Here is a 22725-nt window from a genome sequence, read left to right on the forward strand (position 1 = left end):
ATCAGATAATATCTGTGTTATCCAAAATAATGTCCATTGTGTGCCAAAAAGAAAACTCAAAGAAATATATGTGGTGTTCCCATCATCCACTGGGTCTTCAGCTGGACACTTCTGAAACACTAACTCACCTGCACATGCTACAAAAGAGCAGCTGCTCTTATATATAAAAAAAGGAGAAAAAAAACTCTTTCTTATTTTTAATCAAACAAAACCACAGAACACAACCTTTAAATTCCTCAATTCATTATGTTATGATGACATGGAGGTTATTTAGAGGTAGAAAATCTCAAATGTTACTGTGGTTTTGTAACAATGACCCAGAGAAAACTACTGTACTTGTAGTTAGAATGTCTACATTGTTATGAAATCATATTTATCTGTTAAGATGATTTCTGCTTGTTGTGTAACTTTGTATCCTGCATTTGCCTTAGAGATAATTAGAGAAATAAAAGGATTATGAATAGTAATCCTTCTAGAAGAAAGATTCAGATTGAGACTGTTTGAATTATGTGAAACTCTAATTTGTGACTGTCAAACTAATTCTCTTCAGCTGTCAGTCCTTGTGTCTTTTGTTTATTTATATAATAATTACAAAAAAACAACAACAAGCCATTACAACTGTAATTAGATCTGTACAATTTTGATCTTTGCTGAATTCTTACCATGACATTCTGGTTGTGTACCCAGCCACGTCCCATTAGCAAGACATGTTCTTTCTGGTGAACCCTTCAGAAGATAACCCGGCTCACAGCTAAAGCGGACAACACTGCTCACAGTAAACTCCTCTCCAAGGCGGATACCATGCACTGGAACACCAGGATCTCCACACAACCCTCTTGATTCTCCTAAAAAGGAAACAAAACAAAAGAAAAAAAATGCTTTATTAAACTTGTAGCGAAAAAAATAAATAAATAAGAACTAGAACTAAAACCAAAATTTTAAAATATTTGAAATGTGCATTTTTTATTTATTTTTTTAAGGTGCTAGCTCTGCATAATTAGAAAATAAATATAGTAATAATGTATTCTTTCATGTTACATCTATTAAAAATGTTTTTTTTTTGGTATTTTTCTCTTTCTAAAACTAGTGAATAGCTTCAGACACAATTTCTTTCTATTTATTTAATTATTATGTGTGCATGTATATATATATATATATATATATATATATATATATATATATATATATATATATAGAGAGAGAGAGAGAGAGAGAGAGAGAGAGAGAGAGAGAGAACTTTTTTATTTACAGCAGTAACATAAATGTTGCACCTTTTTTCAACAATTGAAGTTGCTTAATTGAAAACAATCAGTGCTGTATGTACTGAGCTTGCTATTCATAATACAAGGCAATAGTCACCATCATTTTAATACCATATTTCTAAGAAAGTCCACCAAATCGTTATGAAAAGGTTGTGTTTATTGCCTGCTGGGAGAGCACCAGTAATCCCACAGAATATAAATTAAAGTTATGGATTATGACATTAAACTCTCAGAGTGTTATTATATTGTCATAGAACTTGTGTGCCTGTGTGTGTGTGCTATTTTATCCATTCCTGCTGCTGTCTGTGTTTATTTGCTTTTCTGTCACTTCTTTCTGAACATGAATTTGCTCGTATGGGCCTCCCTGTAGTCATCTGTATGTGTAACTCATTGCAGCTCTGAAGAAAATCACTGTTAGAGGAGAAGGAGTATGGGGGCCAATGTTTTTTAACAGCTTCATAACCCAGTGCTGATGTTCCTCCGTGTAATGTGAGCAGATTAAAACAGGTTTATGGGGGACGCTCTCTTTGTCCTTGATGGCTGCGGAGCAGACCAGAAATTCAGTCTTTAGTTCACCTGCTTTGTGCATATCCTCCCAATAGTTGCTATATATACTCTTGTTTTGTTACTGTTGCATTATGGGTATATATAATCTTGTTTTGTTACTCTGACATTATGAGGGCATTTATGTAAAAGGTATGCGATATTATTACATTTAATGGGATGTGGCATTATTAGTAATTCATAACAAATTATAGGCAGAAATGACAGAAGATTATTGTTTGGTTAAAAATAATTTGATACAAGCTGATCCTAACAGTAAAGTAAAAAATATTATTTCATAGAGCCGATTTAACCCATCTACCCATGGTTCTTCTTGGTGACTAGTCCCATCTCTGTGTGGTTTGTCATACCAGAACAGTGTGGTGGTGAGCCGCTCCACTGCCCATCCAGCTGGCACATTCGTGTGGTGTTGCCAATGACAGTACGCTGCCCCATGCAGCTGTAGCGAATGACTGAGCCCACCGTTCGACGGTCACCCGAGATCTGGGCGTAGGGAGGCATGCTGGGGCGGTCACACAGCACCACTGTCCAATAAGAGCAAATGTCAACAGACTGAATAACTTCTATTTTCTGTGATCAATCTCTGCTTTACATTGCTATGCATATTCTGTATAGGTTTTCAAAAAAAATTGTGTTTGTTTGTTTGTTTGTTTTTTATTTGTCTTGTGGAGTTTGCTTACAGAGGCATTTAGGCAGAGAGCGGTCCCAGGTGCCGTCCCCTTGGCAAGAGATTGAGCTGGTCCCCAACAGGTAGTAGCCTGGGTTACAGCGGTATGAAACAGTGGTCTGGAAACTGTACCGATGAGGCCCGCTGGACAAAACCTGCCTGATGCTGTTCTCTACATGACCTGGCTCTGTGCAGTTAACAACTAGGGAACAATGACAGAAAGGGAAAAAAAATATGTACTGCATTAGCAACTTGAACACTCTGGAAATAAACATTTGCATAATTAGTGGAAGTCTCCTGCTGGGTGTTGTGGCACATAAAGGTGATAGATATAGACCTCACAAATGACAGTCAGTTTAGGGAAATAGTCAGGGAGAGGCCCTTATAGTGCAGAATAAATAAGGATTCTTACAGAGTTTAAGCCAACGACTATCAACGCCAATTTATCGTGTTTATCTCATATACAAGTCATGAACTATTACCTCACTGAACAGCTGCTGTCGGGCCTACATTTCTAATCACAACTTTATGTATACAAGGATGCCAAAGCAGTAATGGTTTCCAAAACACTCTTGGAGTTCCCCCAGAGCCATTATATCCCAGTTTGCCTCACCAGTCTCGCTTCTATAAATGTGTCTTTGCTCCAGCCAAAATGAATTCACTGTATGCTAATGTGCCTAAAAGCTTGCTCATTTTTATGCTCCCAAGCTGGTCAGCATTGCTTAATCACTCCCCCTTCCAAATATCTATTATAATGTATTCCTCCCAGAGGAGCACTGACCTGTGGTGCCATCATTTACAACTTACTGCATAATAACACAACAAAGTGTATTTGAAGCAGTGGAGCTGCTTCAGCAAGAGACCCTCCAAAGCTTGGAATTTAGTTTTTAACAAATGAGTGCGTGCAACACGAGTTTGAAAGGGTTCTAGTGGTTGCCTGAAATAACCAACCTCCTGATAAACTCTTGTGTGGCCTAATGTGACACAGAGGATGCAAAAAAAAAGAATCACAAAGGTGAGAAAGGTATAAGAACTGAGGTCATTTAAATTATTTATTAGCAAATGATAGCACTGATGTGCTCTCATGAACTTTGAGTTTTTGACAAAGCCTACAGACAGTCCAAAATCTGGACTGTGGAGATAACTATATTTGTCTGGTTGATTTATTTCCCACACCCACCTCTTTTTTCTTCTTTCTGCTAATATTCCTTTTTTTCCTCCCTCACTCAAAAAAAAGCTGTTTTAGATGAAACTGAGAGTGAGATGGATGAAGAGGATGTCATCACAACACTTTTTTGCTGCTCAGAGAAAGAGATATACACACACTTCACTAAATGTCTCACAATAGCCGTAATTAATGTAATAAATCCGACTGACAAAAAGACTTTTAAGCTACTTATGTCTTCACATCAACAGAGAGGATAATGGGTATCGAAACAGATGCTCACATTCGTCCACACACATGCCGAGAAACACACACAATCTTCAGATAAAATGCACCTGAGAGCATCTGCACTGAAACAAGCCTGATGCTAATATGATGTCACTGCAAGAGCAGAGAGATTTAAAGTAAATGTCTTGGAGGAAATCTTTCCTGCTTATGTATGCAGCAACCACACAGACTCTTCTTTTTTTTAATAACTGAAAAAAAAGATGCCTCTGAGACTTGTAACCTTTCTGTCTTTTTTTTTATAAAAGTATATAAAAACTCCAAATCCTTTTCCTCCTCATTTAAAACAAACTCATAAGTCAATCCGTCGCTGGTTCTGTCACTGCCTTGTCACATTTAGGGCCCGACTTTGAGAGCAGCCCCTTTCTATGCCTGTCAAAAAGCCTTCAGTTGGAAACAACTTCGACACAGACATGAGTGCAGAGATACATCGCTTGTCGCAAAAACACTGGCAAATTAAAAGTCTTTGCCTTGCTCATTCAAAGCAGAGCAGACTAATTTTTATTCGGAGCAAAATCCATGATGCAGGTCTCCACGGGCTGCTGTCTTTCACACAACCTCAAGGATTCTGTGATTGTCTTTGGCTGTCTCTTCATGGTTATTAACTAAATTTGTTTCCCTGACACACAGGTGAGCCTGAGGGGATAAAAAAAAAGTAGTTAAGCTGAGAGGAAATATAATCAATTGTAAATATTATCTGGAATTTCCGTGAGCCTGGAGTTTGAGACCATGTTAATTAAAGAAACCATGCTCTTTTTTTAGGCTTACATTTATGCCACCCCCCCTCCACACACGCCTGTAATATTTCCACTCTCCTTGCAATTTAGTTCACAGAAGATATGACCTTGTACATCACAGGCAGTAAATTATTACTTACCACACAAATGGGTCAAAATACAAAAAGAGACTCATAATGCCATTAGCAAATGTGCTGAAATGAGTACAAATTTTAGGAATCTGGCTAAAGCAGTTCCTCACTGCATCATTCAGAGAAATAACTTGAGTCTTTGTGGTACTTCTTTTTCAATTTATTTGCCTTTGTCTATACCATTCTGCAAAATAAATACATGCACTGGGCATCTTCTTGACACTCACTTTCACACTTGGGTAGGGCATTGTTCCACTGCCCAGTTGCCTGGCACACAGACTTAACCGCCCCCTGCAGAACGTACCCGGTATTGCAGACAAAACGCACAACGTCATTTAGGTTGAACTGGGTTCCTTGGGTCATACCAAAGGTAGGGTTGCCAGGGTGACCACATGTGATGGCTGGGAGAACCAAAGACAAGACAAAGTTAATTTTTAAACAATATAGCAACTCAATGAATCAAATGTATAAAGTCACATAATTTTCTGCTTGAATAAAGATGATTTAAAAAAAGACTAAAAAACACTGAAAGTTAGAGTACTATAGAAGCTGACTCTACTGTACCAATTTATTTTAATCAATGGGAAATTATTCTTTTTATTATTTGACTTGAAGCAGATGATCACAATAAAATATTTAGAAGAAAATTCAACCATTAAGGGTTTGCAAGATTTTATAAAAGCATTTCTAATCAGTTATTCATAATGATTAATATTTGAGGGCCAAAGCCTTATATCTGGTAGATATTTTCTCAAATTCATTTGGAGAAACTTGTGCAATTAAGTTTCACTTAAGTAACACTATTAACAATACATTAGCAAAGCACCATTCTGTAGAATCAAAGTACAGCCTAAATCTTTATAAATAAATGTCTGCTGAGGAAACTTACGAACACAGACAGGGGTACGTCCCGACCAGCGGTGATCCTGTTCACAGATTCGTACTGACACCCCAATAAGGCGAAACCCTGGATTACATTGGTACACAACGCTACCTCGATAGTTATAGTTCTCTCCAATTATTTGGCCATTTACTATTGGTTCTGGAGTTCCACAATGGCCAGCTGTAAGAAGGAAAAACATGTCATGGTTTATAAACTAAAAGTCAAGAAATTTTGAAGTTTTAAGAATAGTTTTGGCCAAGGGTCTCACCTAGGCATTGAACTTGAGTTCCACTCCAAAGCCCATTGGACATACACTCCCGTACCCTAGATCCCACCAGAGTGTACCCTGTGTTGCAGGAAAAAATGGCAGTGGCTCCATACACAGTTAATGTCCCGATCTTGTCCCCATTGGGTGGAGTCCCAAGGTCTCCACAGGATATGACTAAAATAATGGAACATGAACAAATACACAAAATAGTTTAATGTTCACCTTGTTTTAGTTAGAGGAGTTTTATATGAAGTGTAAATAAATGTGTGCATTTTTCATCATTTTATCAACATTTTAGCTCAAATTATTCAGCTGGATTGAGTAACAGAGGGGGAAAACAATTCAACTGACTATCACAGACTGGGCGAGGATCTGGGTAGTTCCATGTTCCGTTGGTCTGGCAACGAATGATCCTTTGACCCCTGTAGTAATAGCCTGGGTCACATATGAGCATCATTATAGCATCATATTGGTTTTGAGTTCCATAGATGAGCCTCCATCTTCCATGTTCTACAGCAGAGTGGCCAATGTCAGGGCAGGTAACCGCTGTAAAGGAAAAAGTCATTATTAGAGTAAAAATGATTATGTGGGACTGTATGTGATGCTATGCAATTTTAATTTTGCATACATTTTGATCTGGTAACCAGAAGTATTTGAACAATGAGAATCAATGTTTGTTTTTTAGCAGTTAGCCAAAGCAATTGTAATTAATTTATTTACAGTATAGACTTGACTGAATTTGTAAGTATTTACATTTAAAACAAATTGCTTTGAAAGTACATATTCAACATGTATCACCTTCTTTTTCCACCAAGTCATGTCATCAATAAAAACTTGTGACCAGCGTATTTTTTGAAAGCCATACATTCCCACCCTGTCGCCCTACCTACATGTTCCTCATTAGTGATTTGCTTCCCCATTTGAGCTTGAATTTGAAGGTTTTTTGGGGGTTTTTTTTGGGGGGGGGGGGGGGGTATTCTCCCTTTTTATTTTTAGGACATGATAATGATTTGCATATTGTGTCGAAGCCCTTGTATTCACACTTGCAAGGTCTTCACTTTATATCAGAATAGTTAATAATATGTGAACCTCATTGTCAGTGTTTTCCTCTTGGCTTGGAGAGGAAATCTTGTAATTATCTGTTGCCTTTTATAGATTTCCAGGTTGTTCTTTCACCATTTACTTTGCATAGATTTGATCTGGTATTTTTATTTTTTTCCCCAACTTTGCAGACAAGTAAAACTTGTTTCATTTGTTGTGAGAGTTCATTTGACTCATCTGACGTTGAGTTCACACTAACAGCTTCCAAATGTTAGTTCCACACATGAAACTGCAGATGTGTTTCATAAATAAATGAGTGAATGAATAAATGAATATATTTAGGTCCATAAGCGTGTTCTGCACAGCTGCAATTCCAGCATCCTTCTTCTAAACTGCAACTGAGGACCTAAAACTGAAACTAACTACGGGCATATTTATTCAAAAATTTAAATTTTATGTTGAGGTAGAACAAAACAACTTTTAAAGAAGTATCAGTGTCCAACCATTTCGGGCCCGGAAATATTTCTGAACTGTTCTCACTGAACAGTCACTAAGAGATATACTTACGAACACATCTGGGTGGAGCCTCAATAGAGCTCCACCTCCCGGATTCTTGACAGCTAACTGATGTGGTGATAGGGCCAGCGAGCCGAAACCCTGCATTACACTGGTAGGCAACCCTGGCTCCAAGAGAGAAGTCTTGGCCAACGATGCTGCCGTTGACAGGAGCTACTGGCATTCCACAGGACATGACTAGGAAAGAAAATGTGACATGAGAAAGAATCTTGCAAGCCTGGAAGCAAAGGTATCAAAAAAATATTCTTTTTTTTTTTTTTGTGAGAAAATGCCTTGTTCATAAGAGGTTTCCTTTGCAAATCCATTTCAAAAGCCAGTCCTCATGTGCAGTAAACATTAGCTTGGCCGACCATCTGCACAACAGTAAACAATCGAGTCTCTAGAAAACACATGCAATTCATATGGAGATTACACCTGGCGCAGAACTGCATCAAAACCTGAATAGCTGCCCCACTGCTCTCAGTGTTTGCTTCAAATGATACTGTTATTAGAGCTGATTTAAAACTAAACTGTGGTAGGAGAGTTTTAGATTTCATATCTTTACATACAAAAAAACTGAAGCACCAAATAAAATTCTAAAATACACGCTATTAGAATTAGACACTTGCATCACTTTTATGTAAAAGTGTAGCAAAATACTTTGGATTATTTGACAGAAAAATTGAAATAGACAACAGTAACTTTATTTGTAATGTAATATCCTACAATTTATAATTTCCCCAAAACAGAAAAAATGTGCAAGATGACAAGGAGATTTTACTAAAGTAATTTAAATGCTGCGATTTTAAAGAAAAAAAAACAAACTACCAAATTGCTGTAAAGTGAGCTTCCTTGAGGCACACCTTAGGGTGAAGAGCTGCTAGTGATGTTATCAGATATAATAACTCTTGGATCCAAAATAAAAAAAAGACCTTGACAAATACTATTTTATCAGAATTGGGCAAACTGTCATCACCCATTTTTATTTGAGTTTTCATACATGTACCTGCATATAGTTGTCTGTGAAAGAAATACCAAACCATGGTCTCATTTCTACTCAGAACCTGTTCAGTATAGGGCCCTTACCTTGGCATAGAGGCACTGGTGCATTCCACAGAAATATCCCTTGTGGAGAGCGGGTGCATGTGGCGCTGCTCTGACCAATCAATCGAAAGCCCTGGTCGCAGCTGAAGCGCAAGGTGCTGCCTAACTTAGTGCCGGTCAGACTGTGCACCGTCCCATTTACAGGGTTATTTGGAGGGCTGCAGTAGGCCGCTATAAATAAAAAGAAGTAAACTCATATTTATCTAAACAAATAGGAAAGATTGCAACAAGTATAAAAAAAACAATAATGATGCAAGTTGATGCAAGTATTTGTCTAGAAGGTGAAAAATTAATGCACATTTGAGAGCACAGAGCACCAGATCTCCATTGCATCTACTTGTGCTGAGGAAACAATTAAGATAAACACAGATGACTTGAGACTAAGAAAATTGATTATCAGAAACTAATGTTCTGCAAAGGAAAACAGGAGTTTGTCGGCAGCTGTAAAAGAGGATCATAAAAGTGATGGATACGTAATAACAGCAACAAACTATCTGTTTTTGGTTAAGCCAGTGGCAGCAATGATCATTTATTATCACAAATGATGCCAAAATGGATCCAGAAGAGTTACAAGACTAAATGGAACTTTGCAGATTGCCCAGCAACTGGGCAACATTGCACAACAGCTGCAAAAGGGAGAGAAAGTAACAGAATACAGAACCTGAAAACATCATATGACTCATAAGAACCAAAATGAGTGATCATTGCAGGTAGACTATACAAAAATTAAAAACATACCATGTTGATTTGTAGGTGATTTTTTTAAGTACCAACTTAATGAAGCTTTAGAAGTGCCTATTATGCATAAAAGTGCCACAAGTATGCCATAATACCATGGCAGTACAGCCTGAGTGTTTGCATAGTATAACATGAAATTGTGTAAGTTTACTTTTGGGTCACTGCTTCATTTTAGACATTTATTTATTTACTTTCAGCTGCTCTTCTCTGCAGGGGTTGCCACAGCAAACAAACTCACATGGACGATTTGGCAGTTGTATTACGCTGGATGGCCATCCTGATGCAACATGGGCTTAAATCCATAACCTGAGGATTGAAGACCATGGTGCTGACCCCTGAGCTATTGTGGCCTGCGTCTCTGCTATGCAATTTCTATGATAATGACGAACATGTGAGATTTATGTGATGTTCCAAAGTTGCAATGTTCATGCTACAGAATTTTAAGACATGATCAAAAAAGTATCAGTATCAGATAGGTAAAGAAGGAATGTTGTGACACTTTTTTCTTACAGCCACGTTTTTCAGTATGTCAAAAATATAAACCAAATATGTAAAAGTGAGACAGAGGTTAAAGACAAAAATAAAGCAGGCCCTCAGATTTACTATGAAAGCTATTAGATTAAACTATATCCATAGCAGACTTTAGGCTTTGCAAGGATTCAAAGATTTTTTTTAAGTTTCCTTATAATGATCTTCTGGTGATAGAAAAATCTCTCATTCATGTTTTTTTTTTTTGCTTGTTTGTTTGTTTCAGAGAACATACCATTTACCTGCAATTAGCCCTGCAACTGAAAACACATTAATCTACAGGGTTAGTGCCTAAATTTAAACAGACAACAAATAACAGGAAACACAAAGATGGAAGGGCAAGGTAATGCCTACTTTAAGTTGATAAAATGTAGTGTGTACAAAGCAGCTGATAGAAAGTAAAAGTAGGAAACTGAGATAGTGAATTGCAAAATGTCTGGTAGTTGTTAATGAAAAGCCTGCCCTTTGAGAGTAACGTGGATTGATGAGTTGTATAGCTGAATACATTGAATGTGCCTGTGCCATCTGTTTGTTCCTCCCCAGCAAGGTGCAACAGAAGGCAATTCCATATTGACCATGGCAAGTTTTGGGTTCTTGGGGATCACTTAACCAGTCATTTAATACGCCAAGATAAACTCCATTATTACTGGAAACAAAAAAAAGAAAAAAAAAAAAGGGGCAGAAGGGAAAAAAAATACAAAAAAAAAAAACAGAGAGAGATGACAGAACATCCGGCTGGGGAGATAGAAAGCTCCACTGAGAGGAGGAGAGAGACGATTAGTCAATCTGGCTGAGTGGTGTTGATACAGAACTGAGGGGGCCTTTTAAATATTTACACAGTCATAATTCATAGCGAGTTATGCAGGTGTTGTATACCAACAAATCCTTCATGGGAGCAGGACAAAACAGGGGAATAATAAGCAACACATGAAACACCGTTTACCAATTCCCAGGTTCTTGCTGCACAGCAAGACAAGGGTGCAGATGTTTGCTGCCCCCATTAGGTTCTCATTGAGATGGGTCATATTTCTTGCTGTCTCAGCCACAGTTGGCAGCCCAGATGTTGGACTTGTTGACAAAGTAAATTGAACACACCACTGATGGGATCAAATTCAAAACAAGGTCCTAAAAATATCAAGTCAAAAATGATTTTCATGCACTGTGCATCAGTCAGGGTGTTAATATAATAAATACAGTGTGTGGCCTTTACTTACCAGAGTATCGTATACGAAAGCCTTTGTGGCTGGTTGTGTAATCAAAAGACCAGTGAAGATAGACTTTGTTACTGGAGCTGGTGATGCTCAGTGGACTGGAATAGTTACCACTGAGAGTAATAAGGAGAGGGCTCTGTCTGGATGGACCTGTGGGAAGACACGAGGAAAAACAACAATAGAAAATAAAAAATCCCCAAAAAGTTTCACAAAGAAAAGGAAACAAAGGAAACAGTTTTTTGCCAACCAAAACTGGCACCTACTCTTAAAACAAAAGTCATGTAGATAAGGACTCTCCTATTAAGCATTTTTCAACCAAATATTTTAACAACTGACCCTTTAAATAAATAGTCTACTAAAAAAGAGCATATAATTATTTACTTGACACACTGACTTTGACATGAATTGTGTTATGTAGCAAACATAGCACTTGCTGAACTCCTAATTGAGGAAAAAAGAAAAAAAAAAAGATTCCCATCCATAATTGGCTTGGCCGCCTCAAGGTTAGCAATTGTCTGCTCCTCTCCACTCGACAGAAGATAAAAAGCACTAATCAGCATCACTAGTGTGTACCACCACCATTTTCTCAGAGCTGCCGGGCAGAGTTGCTGACTCTGCCTCTAATCACATGCAAATGCACAAGGCAGATGTAGATGTTCTGTCACCATGTAAGGGGGGCTTGTGTGTGATTTTCTGTTAGTCTAGGCAGACGTTTTGTTAAGGACAGTAAATTTAGCTGTCTGCCTCATTTAGCTTTAACTGTGGACTTCTGAGAAAAAGCAGTTTTTTTGGCTAAGAATGTAGGATCTATAGTGTAATCAACCGAAAAACATTACAGGTTGTAGGCAGCAGCCAACCAGTTCAAATCCTTTCTGATAACCCATAATATACATTGGTTCACTTTCCCAACAGCTGCAAATGACCTACCATCAAAGATTTCTAGCTCATCAAACTGACGGCTGGTCTGGAAGTGTTCAATAGTGAAAGTAATGTTGTAGCCGGGTTCTACTTTGACCACCCAGGAGCAAGACTCGAAATGAGGGAAACCACTGCCTGGTGACTGGCTCATAATGACGCCCGTAGAAGCTGTCAGCACCTCGTTCATTGGACAAGTCACTGGTGAACAGAAAGAAAAAAGGCAGAGAGACAGAAGAAACTATTATTTCAAAGGATTAAAATAGTGATCTCCTTTTGTTTTCCTAGTATTGTTTTATGATTGCAGATCACGTCTAGTGGCTGTTCGTTCATTTTAGAGAATTCAATTTACCTTGAAGCATAAATTGGATTGTTTAGATTCATATTGTTGCTGGAGAGTAACTCAATGTGACTAAAAGCGTGGCCAAGCTAATTGTCATTCTGGCCTGGACTCCGTCAGAAAAACAAAGCTATGCATGCTAAGTCATTCTGCTAAACAGCTTATACGTTATATAATATCAGTGACTAGCCATGAGCACATTCACTCTTCTCTGCCCATTGTCCATGTGTGACAGATGTGACGCTAACTTGGCGGGTAACTCTCTCATCAGCCTTGAAGCCCTACATTGCCGTGGCTCAGCTGGGCGAACCACATTCATCCAGTCACTGCATTCCCTCCTGTCCCTGGGATTCATGCAGGACATCATCATGACATCCTTGGTGGAGATGTTTTTTGGCAGTTTCAGTCTGTATTATCAGACAGTAAATGGTGCTCCTGTCTGATGTGTTTTTGTTGCAATTCTGTAAAGAACAATGTCTCAATCTGACGGAGTTACCTGCACAGTGGCTCACACCAAAACAAGCTGTAACATGAAATGAGTGATATGTTGTAACAGTGACATAATCCAACAGTTACCCAGCTGTTTCTTCTTTTGCTGTGTCTATTAGAATTTTCCCAAAGTAGGAGATCATAAAATATTACTTCTCACAATGCAGATAATACAATCTTTGTGATTACTGTTGAAGCTAAATGATTTCCACAAGTGCTCTCTTCAAATACCTTTTCTGTTATCCCCTCAGATATGTTCCACAGAACATATTCAACTGAATCCTAAAGGAACCTAAAATCTTGATAGCTGTTAAAAATACTTTATAGTAAAGCTGATGCTAAGGGAGCTCAACCAGAAAAAAGTGTTAGGAACTTTTAAAATTGACAAAATACGTACATTGGTAATCTCACTGGAAATGAAAGAAAATAAAATGTTTAAAACCAATTTATCTTGTTTAAAATGAAGCTAGAGCTTTACTGATCATAAAGAAAGTAATAAAAGAGAATAAATGTTTTAAATGTGCGTAAATCAACTTCAAAGTGCACATAATGAGGTTCGTATCTAAGTGTTTATCAAATAAGAGTGAAAAAAGTCTACATGAAGATGAAAATAGTCCTGCTGTGAGTCATTATTTGAATCCTTAAAGCTTTTTATAGCCTGAGGGTAAAGCTGAGCTTGGCACTTGCTGATCTTTCATTAAAGTGCAGAAACAATGAATGATCTGCATCTTGTTTCAGCTGAAACTTTTTTCTGACACAGTATCTGAGAGTATAGACTTGCTTTGTGTGAATGTGAGAGACCTGTGTGCACATAAGCAATATCAAAAATCAGTAGCACGCACAGCAGTTCCTCAGCAGAGCGCATGAGATACCAAAACAAGAAACCTAGTTTTTTTTTTTCCTGGCATTTAACCTTAGAAGTTAAGTGACAGTGAGTTGCTCTGATCCAAAAGACATTCACCAACTCTGAGAAATAATTTACAGCTTCAAGTACCTCAAGGATCTGAGTCAAAAGGTTTAAATCCATCAGTGATAGTGAAACTTACTGAACCTGGAAGTAGCACATAAAATATAAGAGTCGAGTTCATTAAACGATCAATTCAGCGAGGATGAGATGTGTGTTGTCAGTGACCTTTTAGAGAGCTACAATGTGTCTTCAAAACTGCCTTCAGTTTGTCTTGGAGCAGATGAAAAGTCTATGTGTGTGTCCGTGTCGGTGTGTGTGTCCGTGGTGGTGGTGGTGGCGTGCTTATCTGGAGGCTACTTATAACACTAACCAACTTTTAAATAAGTTATTACCTTGGCTATAAATAAAAGAAAGTTTCAGCATGCAAGGTGAGAACAACTTTACTAGGGCTCAAAAAGAAAACTTTAATGAGACAAGAACCAGATTTGTACTCTGCACAGAATCAACTTCACAAAAATGGGGTGGACTTTGTGAGGAAAAGGATGAAATGCACACAAATCCGTATCTATGCTGGCAGATTTGTGCAAATATAGTTGCTCCAGCATAAATGGGTCTTTCAGTTGTGTATAGATGCTTTTTGCTTATTATATTTAATAAGCTTGAGCTGAAGAGTAATAATGAGCTGATTGAAGTGGATGGCTGACAGCATAAGTATTAGTCTAGATGATGACCTAACAACTCTAGGAAGTCAAGAATGGCAATTAAGATGTGGAAAAGAGGACAGAAAGAGAGCATTCTAAAGAGGACATAAAACAAGGTAATAAAAAGACACAAATAGACAATGAAGAAAGTCATGGTGACTAGCTAGGAAAACTAAAGTGATGGATGATTAGCCGTGTTTTAACCTGAAACTTTGGGGTGAATAAACTACGATATTTAAAATACTCAGCACTCATTCAGTTGGTGAAAACAATGAAGACACTTGTACTGATTGCACTGTTTTGCATGTGTGCGCAGTACTCAAACATTATGTGGTCTCAGCAGACAATAAATTTAGTTAAGAGAAGTGGCTCCAGTACAAACCTTCATAATTATTGCCCATGATGTTTTTGAGAGTGAGACTGTTCATTTGACTGTATTGTAAACAAAACATCCCATGAACCAGAGGGCAGATTTTTCTGAAACTCTTTCAACAGTAATCATTGGTTGTACAGTTACACCTTCTTAACTTTTGGATTGAACCCAAATCAAGATGGTGGCCACAGCTAATCAAGTCAACATAAAAAAAGCTCTAATTCTTAGCTAAATTTGCTAGTAGCTGAGAGTCGTCCTCAACAGCGCTCAAAGTTCATGCAAGAGCTTGGGTTATTACATGAGATCATTCATAGTCATATGACCAAAACTCCAACCCTTCTCAAATTTTAGCATGATGTGGGAGATATGCATTCCTTCAAATAATGCTAGGCCTTTAATTAAATAATAATAAATAAACAATCCACCTAGAAACTCCATTAAAGTGAAGCCCAATTCATTTGAATGACAGACAACTATTTGCTGGATTAATTAAAAAGGTTTTAAAAAGTGTGTATGTTCCAGCCGTGGTTTATATTTTTTTGCCTGCATATCATTTTAGGGGGAAAGAAAAAGTCACAGAACAGAGGAAGGCAGATCTGAGTCTTGATCGACACCCAGGTCTGTCTTTCTGAGGGAATTTATGTGGCACCAGCGTCAGACAATGACAAACTAATATAAAGAGTGGGAAAAAAAGAGAGAAAGAAAAAAAAAGTAGAACTGGCAACAAAAGATGTATGTGTTATGCAAAAACAGACATCTAATGTTACTGAGTCAGTTGAGAGGATAGAGAGGAAATGGAGCAGATGAGTGAGGATACCGGCACCAAACTGCAGCGCCTGACTGCTGTGAAGCTCTATGTGCATGTGTGAGAATGTGATGTGTGGGATTGAGTGTGTTTGCATGTGGGGGGTGGAGGCCCCTAGATGGGCAGGAATGGTCGTGCCTGTCAGAGCTCGAAGTGGTGATTTGATAGGTGCAGCTGCAGCCAGCATGTCCCCTGCATTTCAATGAGCTGTGCACGCCGTCTCCTCGCTGCCCTCCAACTAAGTCTCTCCCTGTCTCTTTTTCTCATCTCACTTTTAAGCTCCAGTCCTACTCTTACCTACTCGTCTGCTTACTTAGCGGTGACTCCTCCATCTTTTCTAGACAAAATTTGCCTTTTTTTCCCCCCTCTTTGAATCCTTCTTATCCAAAGTGAACTCAAACTCTTCTCAACCCTTCAATTTTCTTTGATCCTCCACTCACCCTATTCATTCGTCAAACTTCTCACTAACATCAGTTTTCTCTGCTTGTAACTAATCCTGAACCCTCTTCTTGTTTAGCTTTTATTAGGCAGCCCCTTTCATCCTCTCGCTGTGTGTCTATGTAAGTGAAGTGTCAGGAAGTCAGGAGAAAGAGCTGAAGGAAGGAGGTGCGTGCTGGAACTGTTTGTCCTCAGTAGAAAATGTTGCTCAGGATTAGAAAATGCTTCACATATGCAGGGGCAAATATCTGAAGGTAAGGTACAAAATGAGCTGCCAGGGTAAAAGAGAAATATACACTTTTTTTTTTACAAACTGTTCTCTCTGTACTGCACTTTACCACAGCACTTTGTTCTATGTTAAGCCTAGAAACCATGTCTCCAACACCTGTCTTGCCATCTTCCTGTTATTGCTTTATTTCTCTCTTTTTTACCTCATGCTGAGAGCTTTTACCTATTTAGTATTTTAAATTAGTTTCATTTATCAAACTTGGCCGACTATGCTTTTTTTCAACTCCATACGAGATGAGATGCCAAACGTTTAAAATGTGAAGCACAACACTAGGAGGGGGGGGGGGATAAAGAGAAAAAGATATATGCAGTTATGTTGTGAAGTACAAAAAAGGCAAAGGAACCCCTCTATGCACTTTGTCTTTTGCCCTGAGGAAACGTATTACACACAGCACATAGCATTAAGACGAGGTTGTATATGGGGAGCACTGGAATCCTCAGGGAGGACAATATCTCAGCATGTAGATAACATTACAGGAACCACCCTGAAACTCCAGGGAGCCAAGTATAATCCACAGGGAAGCTACATGTTACCAAAATGATTTGTGGCTATAGCTCTATTGTGAGCACCCATGAGAGACAGAAATATAGCATAACACAACCTAATGCTTAAGTCTATAATTAGAGCAAACTGATTCAACCCTGTTAAAAGTAAACTCACAAGATTCCTTTCAACAGAAGAAGGCAGTGTTTACCTGAGTTGTAACATACTACCCACTAAATTTAAAACCACCTGAATAATATTCTACAGCTTTTTCTCAACACTGCACTGATATTTTTGGGGTACAAGTGCTATAGTTGTACAGTTTGAGTTTAGAGTTTAAGTAGATTGTAAGTGCCAAACTAACATTACTTTAAGAAAAAGGAGCTAAGGTTTTCTCTACATTATAACGACATGACTAATGCTACACTTTAAGTGTCAGTGATTTTAATGCCAGGACAGCACCTCCTTTTTTTCATCAAAGTAAAACTGGTAACTTTTTCAAGCAGCAAATTACATGGGAAATTAACATAAATTATTTTAGTGATAAAATAAATTATACAGCATGTCCAGTATTACATCCTATAAAACCAAAACGCTTTGCTTGAATGTAATTCATTCTAAACCATTCAACTAGATTCTGTCTATGATATTTGGAGATGAATAGAAATGTGTTTAGCAGTCGAATATCATGTTTCTCTTGCGCATAAATGAAGTACACACTAATAGCATTGGTATAGTAAGGCAGACTTTTAAGCTATTAGTCTTAATTAAGCATAAACAGTTCATAACAGAAAATTAAGCTGTATCAATAAATAAACACATACTGAGAGTTCTTGTGACATTTTTGTGTATTGCGCTGACTTTCAGGTGCACAACAAAAATAATTACAGTTTAGTAAAACTAACTACATGTAACTAAATGGGAAAGAAAAACAAAAGTGAAAATCTTTAGTTACAAGTCTTCAATGGCAAGTTGATTTGTCACCTAATTGGCACACTCTTCAAAGTATTTTTCAAAAATTCAGTTGTGTCCAGACAAAAATGAAAGTAGAAAACCTTTAAGAAGCACATATTGTCATCTTCTTCTTTCATAATGAAAATATGAACTGAGATCTTATGTGATCTGCTAGAGCTCCAAGTGTTGTGGATTATGTTCAGGTACTACTACACCAAATGTTACACTACTTGTTTTATCCACAATAAAAATGTAATGTTTCTCAAATGACTTTCTCCCTATAGGATATGAGATCTTACTTTCCCCACTCATGAGTATTGGGCTTTCAGCTCCAGATAACCGCAGGTACGTTCCTCCTATCTAAAATGAAGACTGTGGATATCTGGAATAGAATACTTACTACCCCACTACACATGAATGGGAAAAAGTGGCATCATTTGTATTTGAAAGAACGATGTTTCAGATATCTGAAAAATTGTGGATAAAACAGGTTTGGCTATCTGAACTGTTCTTTTCGACTCAAATTGAATTCGGGATATATGCAATATATATCTAGTCAGGCCATTAAATGTTAAAAAAAAAAACAGTCACTTAAACTGCCTGATACACTCTCAGTTGAGGGAAACCTGACATGTAATTTTTACTAGTACAAATTTTATTTTAGATGCCTTTAATCTTAAATCTGACTAGAGTTTCATATTGTCTAGAAAAAAGTGCCATTATTTATATCTATAAGAGTCATTAGGGATTGGAGTGTGGTTTTGTTTTATGATACAACAGCCTGCTATAAAAGACCTACAGATAAACAAAAGATAATCCAGGTCATGTTCAGGGTGTACATAATCTCTTACCATCACATGAAGGTGGAGGCCCCTCAAACTCCAAGTGTGTACCTAATCGACAGGTCAGGATGCTGTTTCCACTCAGCTGGTAGCCTGCAAGACATCTGTAACGCACTATATCACCTGGAAATAAATATGGAGAAAACAAAAGTTTGTAGCAGAAAACAAGAGAATTCATATTTGCTCCAAAAGTGGTAATAATTTACTGTTTTTCAGATAAAGAAAATTACCATAATGTTATATAGGTGAAGCACAATTTCAACACTGTTACCTTTGTGACTAGCAAATCATACAGATTTGAAAACAAAAAAAGGGGGGAAATGTGGTTTTCATTTTCTGAAGACAGGAGGAATGCAAGCAACAGTCCCACATCCCACAAGCTTTCTTATTATATTGTCATATTCTTTTATCTATGGTGAGGCCAAAAGAATCCCATGCTAATTGAAGATGTGGTGAGTCTATCTACAGTGCCATTGTCTAATGGTTTGTTTAGCCAGTGAACCTGAGGTAATATAAACTGTCAAAGCCAGAATGTAATTTGACAGTGGGATAAATGGTTTAAAATGCTAACTTTCTTCAAATCACAATGGGACAAAATCGAATACAAAAAGGCAGCAGTTCTCTGATAGCAGTGATTACCTGTCTATATCTGTGTGTCTTATTGTGACAGCATTTCTACTCACCAATTTTAAATTCTTTGCTTGCCATCAGGATCTCTGCATTAGGAATGATGGGGGGAGGCAAGCAGTACTGCAGTCTGTAAGCTTTATTTAGAACATAAGAGAGATTAAATAAGTCAAACACAGATTATAATAAGTGGAAAGTATCTTATAGGGGAAAAAAAAGCTAGAGTAAGAATATTTACATACCTTGATAACCAATACTGAACAACCCACCCTTTTCTGTGTTACTACGAAATCGTATCAGCACCTGATTGGATGTGCTACTGGGTGGCTCATTGGGCTCTCCATCTGTGAACACACCCAGTTTCCTGGCTGTCTCCTGTGGGCCATCCCTAAAAAAAACAGGAATGTCATAGATCAACTTTAAAACTATCAATGGGCTCAAGACAACAGCCACTGTTCATTTGTTCTCCAACTATAAAGCACTTTAAGGCTTTGATATAGAAACTCGGCTACAAAGCATGCCATATGATTGTCAAGAAGCTTCCAGCAGCAAAATATAATCAAGCTGTTCTCACTTCATCAAATTCAAGGCAATTACTTTGACTTGCTTTGAGTAAATATGTAAGAATAAGGAAGAAATTACAGCAAGCAGTCGGACAGCAGCTCTAGATTGCACTGCTCCCATTAACAAACATCCAATGGGAGTGTCCCTGGAAGCTGTGGCCCTGCTTTGGCAGTCCCCTGGTGTGGCCATGGCCAATTAAGCTAGCTCCCAGATTCCTGCCACAAACATTCAGCTTAAAAACCATCTGTCTTTGGCTGTCAGACTGGGCATAAGAGATTACAAGCAGCTCTGAAAACGGCTGGCTGGGGACTGCTGCCTGACAGCACTCCAGCCAAGCCACCATTGTGGGGCTCAGTGGTTTGGTGAATAGATATACAGTGGTGGTAACTGGAAGTTGAGAACGTTATAGTCTCCATCTTGGCTCCACAGGAGCTTACTGGGTAAAATCAAAGTGGGCATCATTTACAGAAGAAATGGTCTCTTTGATTCAGTTTACCAAGGTTAACATAAACCCTCCATGTTCAAAAAGTCTTGAAAAATTGTGGGCAACATGCCTAAACAGTAGATCTCTGCCCACTTGTTGTGGACTTGTATGGTCGTCAACCTGCCAGGGTGACTGGCAGTAACATATTTGGTCACATGGAGCTGAAACTTTTCGAGGCTGCCTCAGGAAAAAGGGGATCAACCATCTGGAAACCATTGTGCATACAAAATCCCATCTATGGTAGTACATATGTCAGCAAATGCTACACATTATAAAGGTGATGAAATAAAGATTTCAGTCCAGATTCTCATTCAGGCATAAACGCATGTCTTACATTGGTCACCTATACATCTAAAATCTTCATTAATTCACTGTTTTTATTGACTTTTTTTAGATACTGTTGTTTAAAAAATAAGTAGAGTTTCTACAACAAATCATCAATATTATAATTACATTAAAATATGGTTTTTAAATTGGTAATAATATTTCATTAAGGTACTGTTTTTGCATTGTTGTCCCAGGAACTGTCATTTCTTACCAGACAGTGATGAAGTCATGTGGCCCATGGACCTGAAGCAGGGTGAAATTCAGCTTTATGCCAAAGCCAGGAGCCACTGAAATCAGCCAAGAGCAGTCTGCTGAGTTTGGGTACTCCTCTGGGTATCCAGGGGAAAAGATGGTCCCATTGTCTGACGTTATGTTGCCTCCACATGGCACTAAGAAAATATGAATGAGGAGAGAAAGTGGGATGGAGTACATGTATATCAGTGTGGCAGGGATGCAGTACAATCAGACAAACATAAATCAACTGTAATAAGCAGGAAAAAATAAAATCTTATTCTCCACCTCTTCTGCTTCGCTTCTTGGTGTCTCTTTCTCCCTCTACTTCAGTCTTTGTCTATTGCCCAGGCACTTGTCTGAGCTAAAGATTAGCCTGTAAAGCCTTTTAGTAAGTGGGGAGCTGGACTGAGTGTTTTGCAAAGATAAGACCTTCCCCTTCCCCATTGAGGATGTAGAGAGAAAGTGCAGGGATGAGGTGGGGTGGTGGTGGTGTGCACTGGGCACTTGAGGTGATTGTGTGTGTGTGTATGTGTGTGTGTACAGTATATGTATCATATGAGTTGATATGCATGAGTGTGTAAACTCTGATTGACAGGAAAGGATGTGACAGTATGCGTATGTCAAGATTGATAACACTTGGACCCTCAAGTACACACAAGCCTGATGTCTCCAGGTTTAAAACAAAGACACAACCTTATTAAAATGCAGCCTCCAAACAACATGCAAAGGAACAGAGGATAATAAAAACACTTCTTTGGAACTTTGTAATTTCTAAGATTTAAAGCGTCTAACATTCCCACTGGTGCCCCTCATATCCACCACGGTGGAGCTGGGGAAATTCAGAGGGAGTAGTAATCGCAGCAGTGCAGGCATCTCAAACAACTCAGCTAGGGTATTCAGCTTAACGGCGCACCCCCGGACGGTTGCGAATATAAAATCAGACCCAAAGCAGATATTACATGTTTTATCTTACTGTTTCTCTCTCTCAGGCCGTGTGTGTTCACAATACACAGATGCCTGCTTTAGCCCTCTGGTCGACTTGCCTCCCTACAACTGCCTCACCTGTTAAATGAACTATTGATTAGAAACATTGATTAAACCCTCGACACTCTAAGGAGTTGCACCTCTGGGTGACACATTGACTAGCAAGCTACTTAGGCCAAATGTGCGAAAGAGAATGTATTTGCTTCAAGGGCTGGATGAGAATGGAAAAACTAAAACAGTATTAGTTGAATTTTTTAAATCATAGACCCAAAATAGAAAACAAACAGTAACAGGACACACACACACACACACACACACACATATATATATATACAAACACCAGGTTTTAAATTATTCATATTTAACCTCAAGTGTACAAAAACACACAAATTCCACTATCATTGTTTATCATTATTTGAATGAAAAACTAAGCACACCCCATAACAACATTGCTTTAGTTCACTGAGGTTTACAGAGGAGTTTATGGTTGACTCAGTAACAGCAAGGTGCCTAGGTCCTGTGGTTGCACAACAAAAGCAAGCCCAGATTATCAACCCTCCACCACTGTGCTTGACATTTGAAATGGGGTGTTTGTGCTGATATGCTGTGTTTGATTTTGCAAAACATGGCACTGTGCATTATGACCAAACATCTCTACTTTAGTCTCATCTGTCCCAAGGACATTCATGCAGAAGTGCTGTGGTTCATTCAAATGCAACTTTGAAACCATACATTGTGCTGCCATGTTCTTTTTAAATGTCTATGTAATGTTTTATTATTATTGTGTTATTGTTATTTTATGTAACTGATTATCTGTGTTACAGGTCTCT

At 38.2% G+C, this 22725-nt stretch overlaps 1 protein-coding gene across 2 annotated transcripts in view; it reads right to left on the bottom strand.

Annotated features, from left to right (window-relative positions):
- csmd2 (CUB and Sushi multiple domains 2) overlaps positions 1-22725 on the bottom strand; it is a 167204-nt gene that overhangs the window by 19630 nt on the left and 124849 nt on the right. For both annotated transcript variants that reach the window (XM_037975734.1, XM_017421301.3), the window contains 15 exons: positions 20889-21066; positions 19545-19690; positions 19359-19439; positions 18685-18798; positions 12067-12255; positions 11143-11289; positions 8645-8833; positions 7571-7756; positions 6314-6508; positions 5963-6136; positions 5701-5874; positions 5039-5212; positions 2507-2695; positions 2177-2350; positions 663-845 (listed from right to left, as the gene is read on the bottom strand). In XM_037975734.1, coding sequence (XP_037831662.1) covers positions 663-845; positions 2177-2350; positions 2507-2695; positions 5039-5212; positions 5701-5874; positions 5963-6136; positions 6314-6508; positions 7571-7756; positions 8645-8833; positions 11143-11289; positions 12067-12255; positions 18685-18798; positions 19359-19439; positions 19545-19690; positions 20889-21066 — 2493 coding nt within the window. The remainder of the gene's footprint in view (positions 1-662; positions 846-2176; positions 2351-2506; positions 2696-5038; positions 5213-5700; positions 5875-5962; positions 6137-6313; positions 6509-7570; positions 7757-8644; positions 8834-11142; positions 11290-12066; positions 12256-18684; positions 18799-19358; positions 19440-19544; positions 19691-20888; positions 21067-22725) is intronic.

The sequence above is a fragment of the Kryptolebias marmoratus genome, linkage group LG5 (genome assembly GCF_001649575.2).
Source record: "Kryptolebias marmoratus isolate JLee-2015 linkage group LG5, ASM164957v2, whole genome shotgun sequence".
NCBI classification, from domain to species: Eukaryota; Metazoa; Chordata; class Actinopteri; order Cyprinodontiformes; family Rivulidae; genus Kryptolebias; species Kryptolebias marmoratus.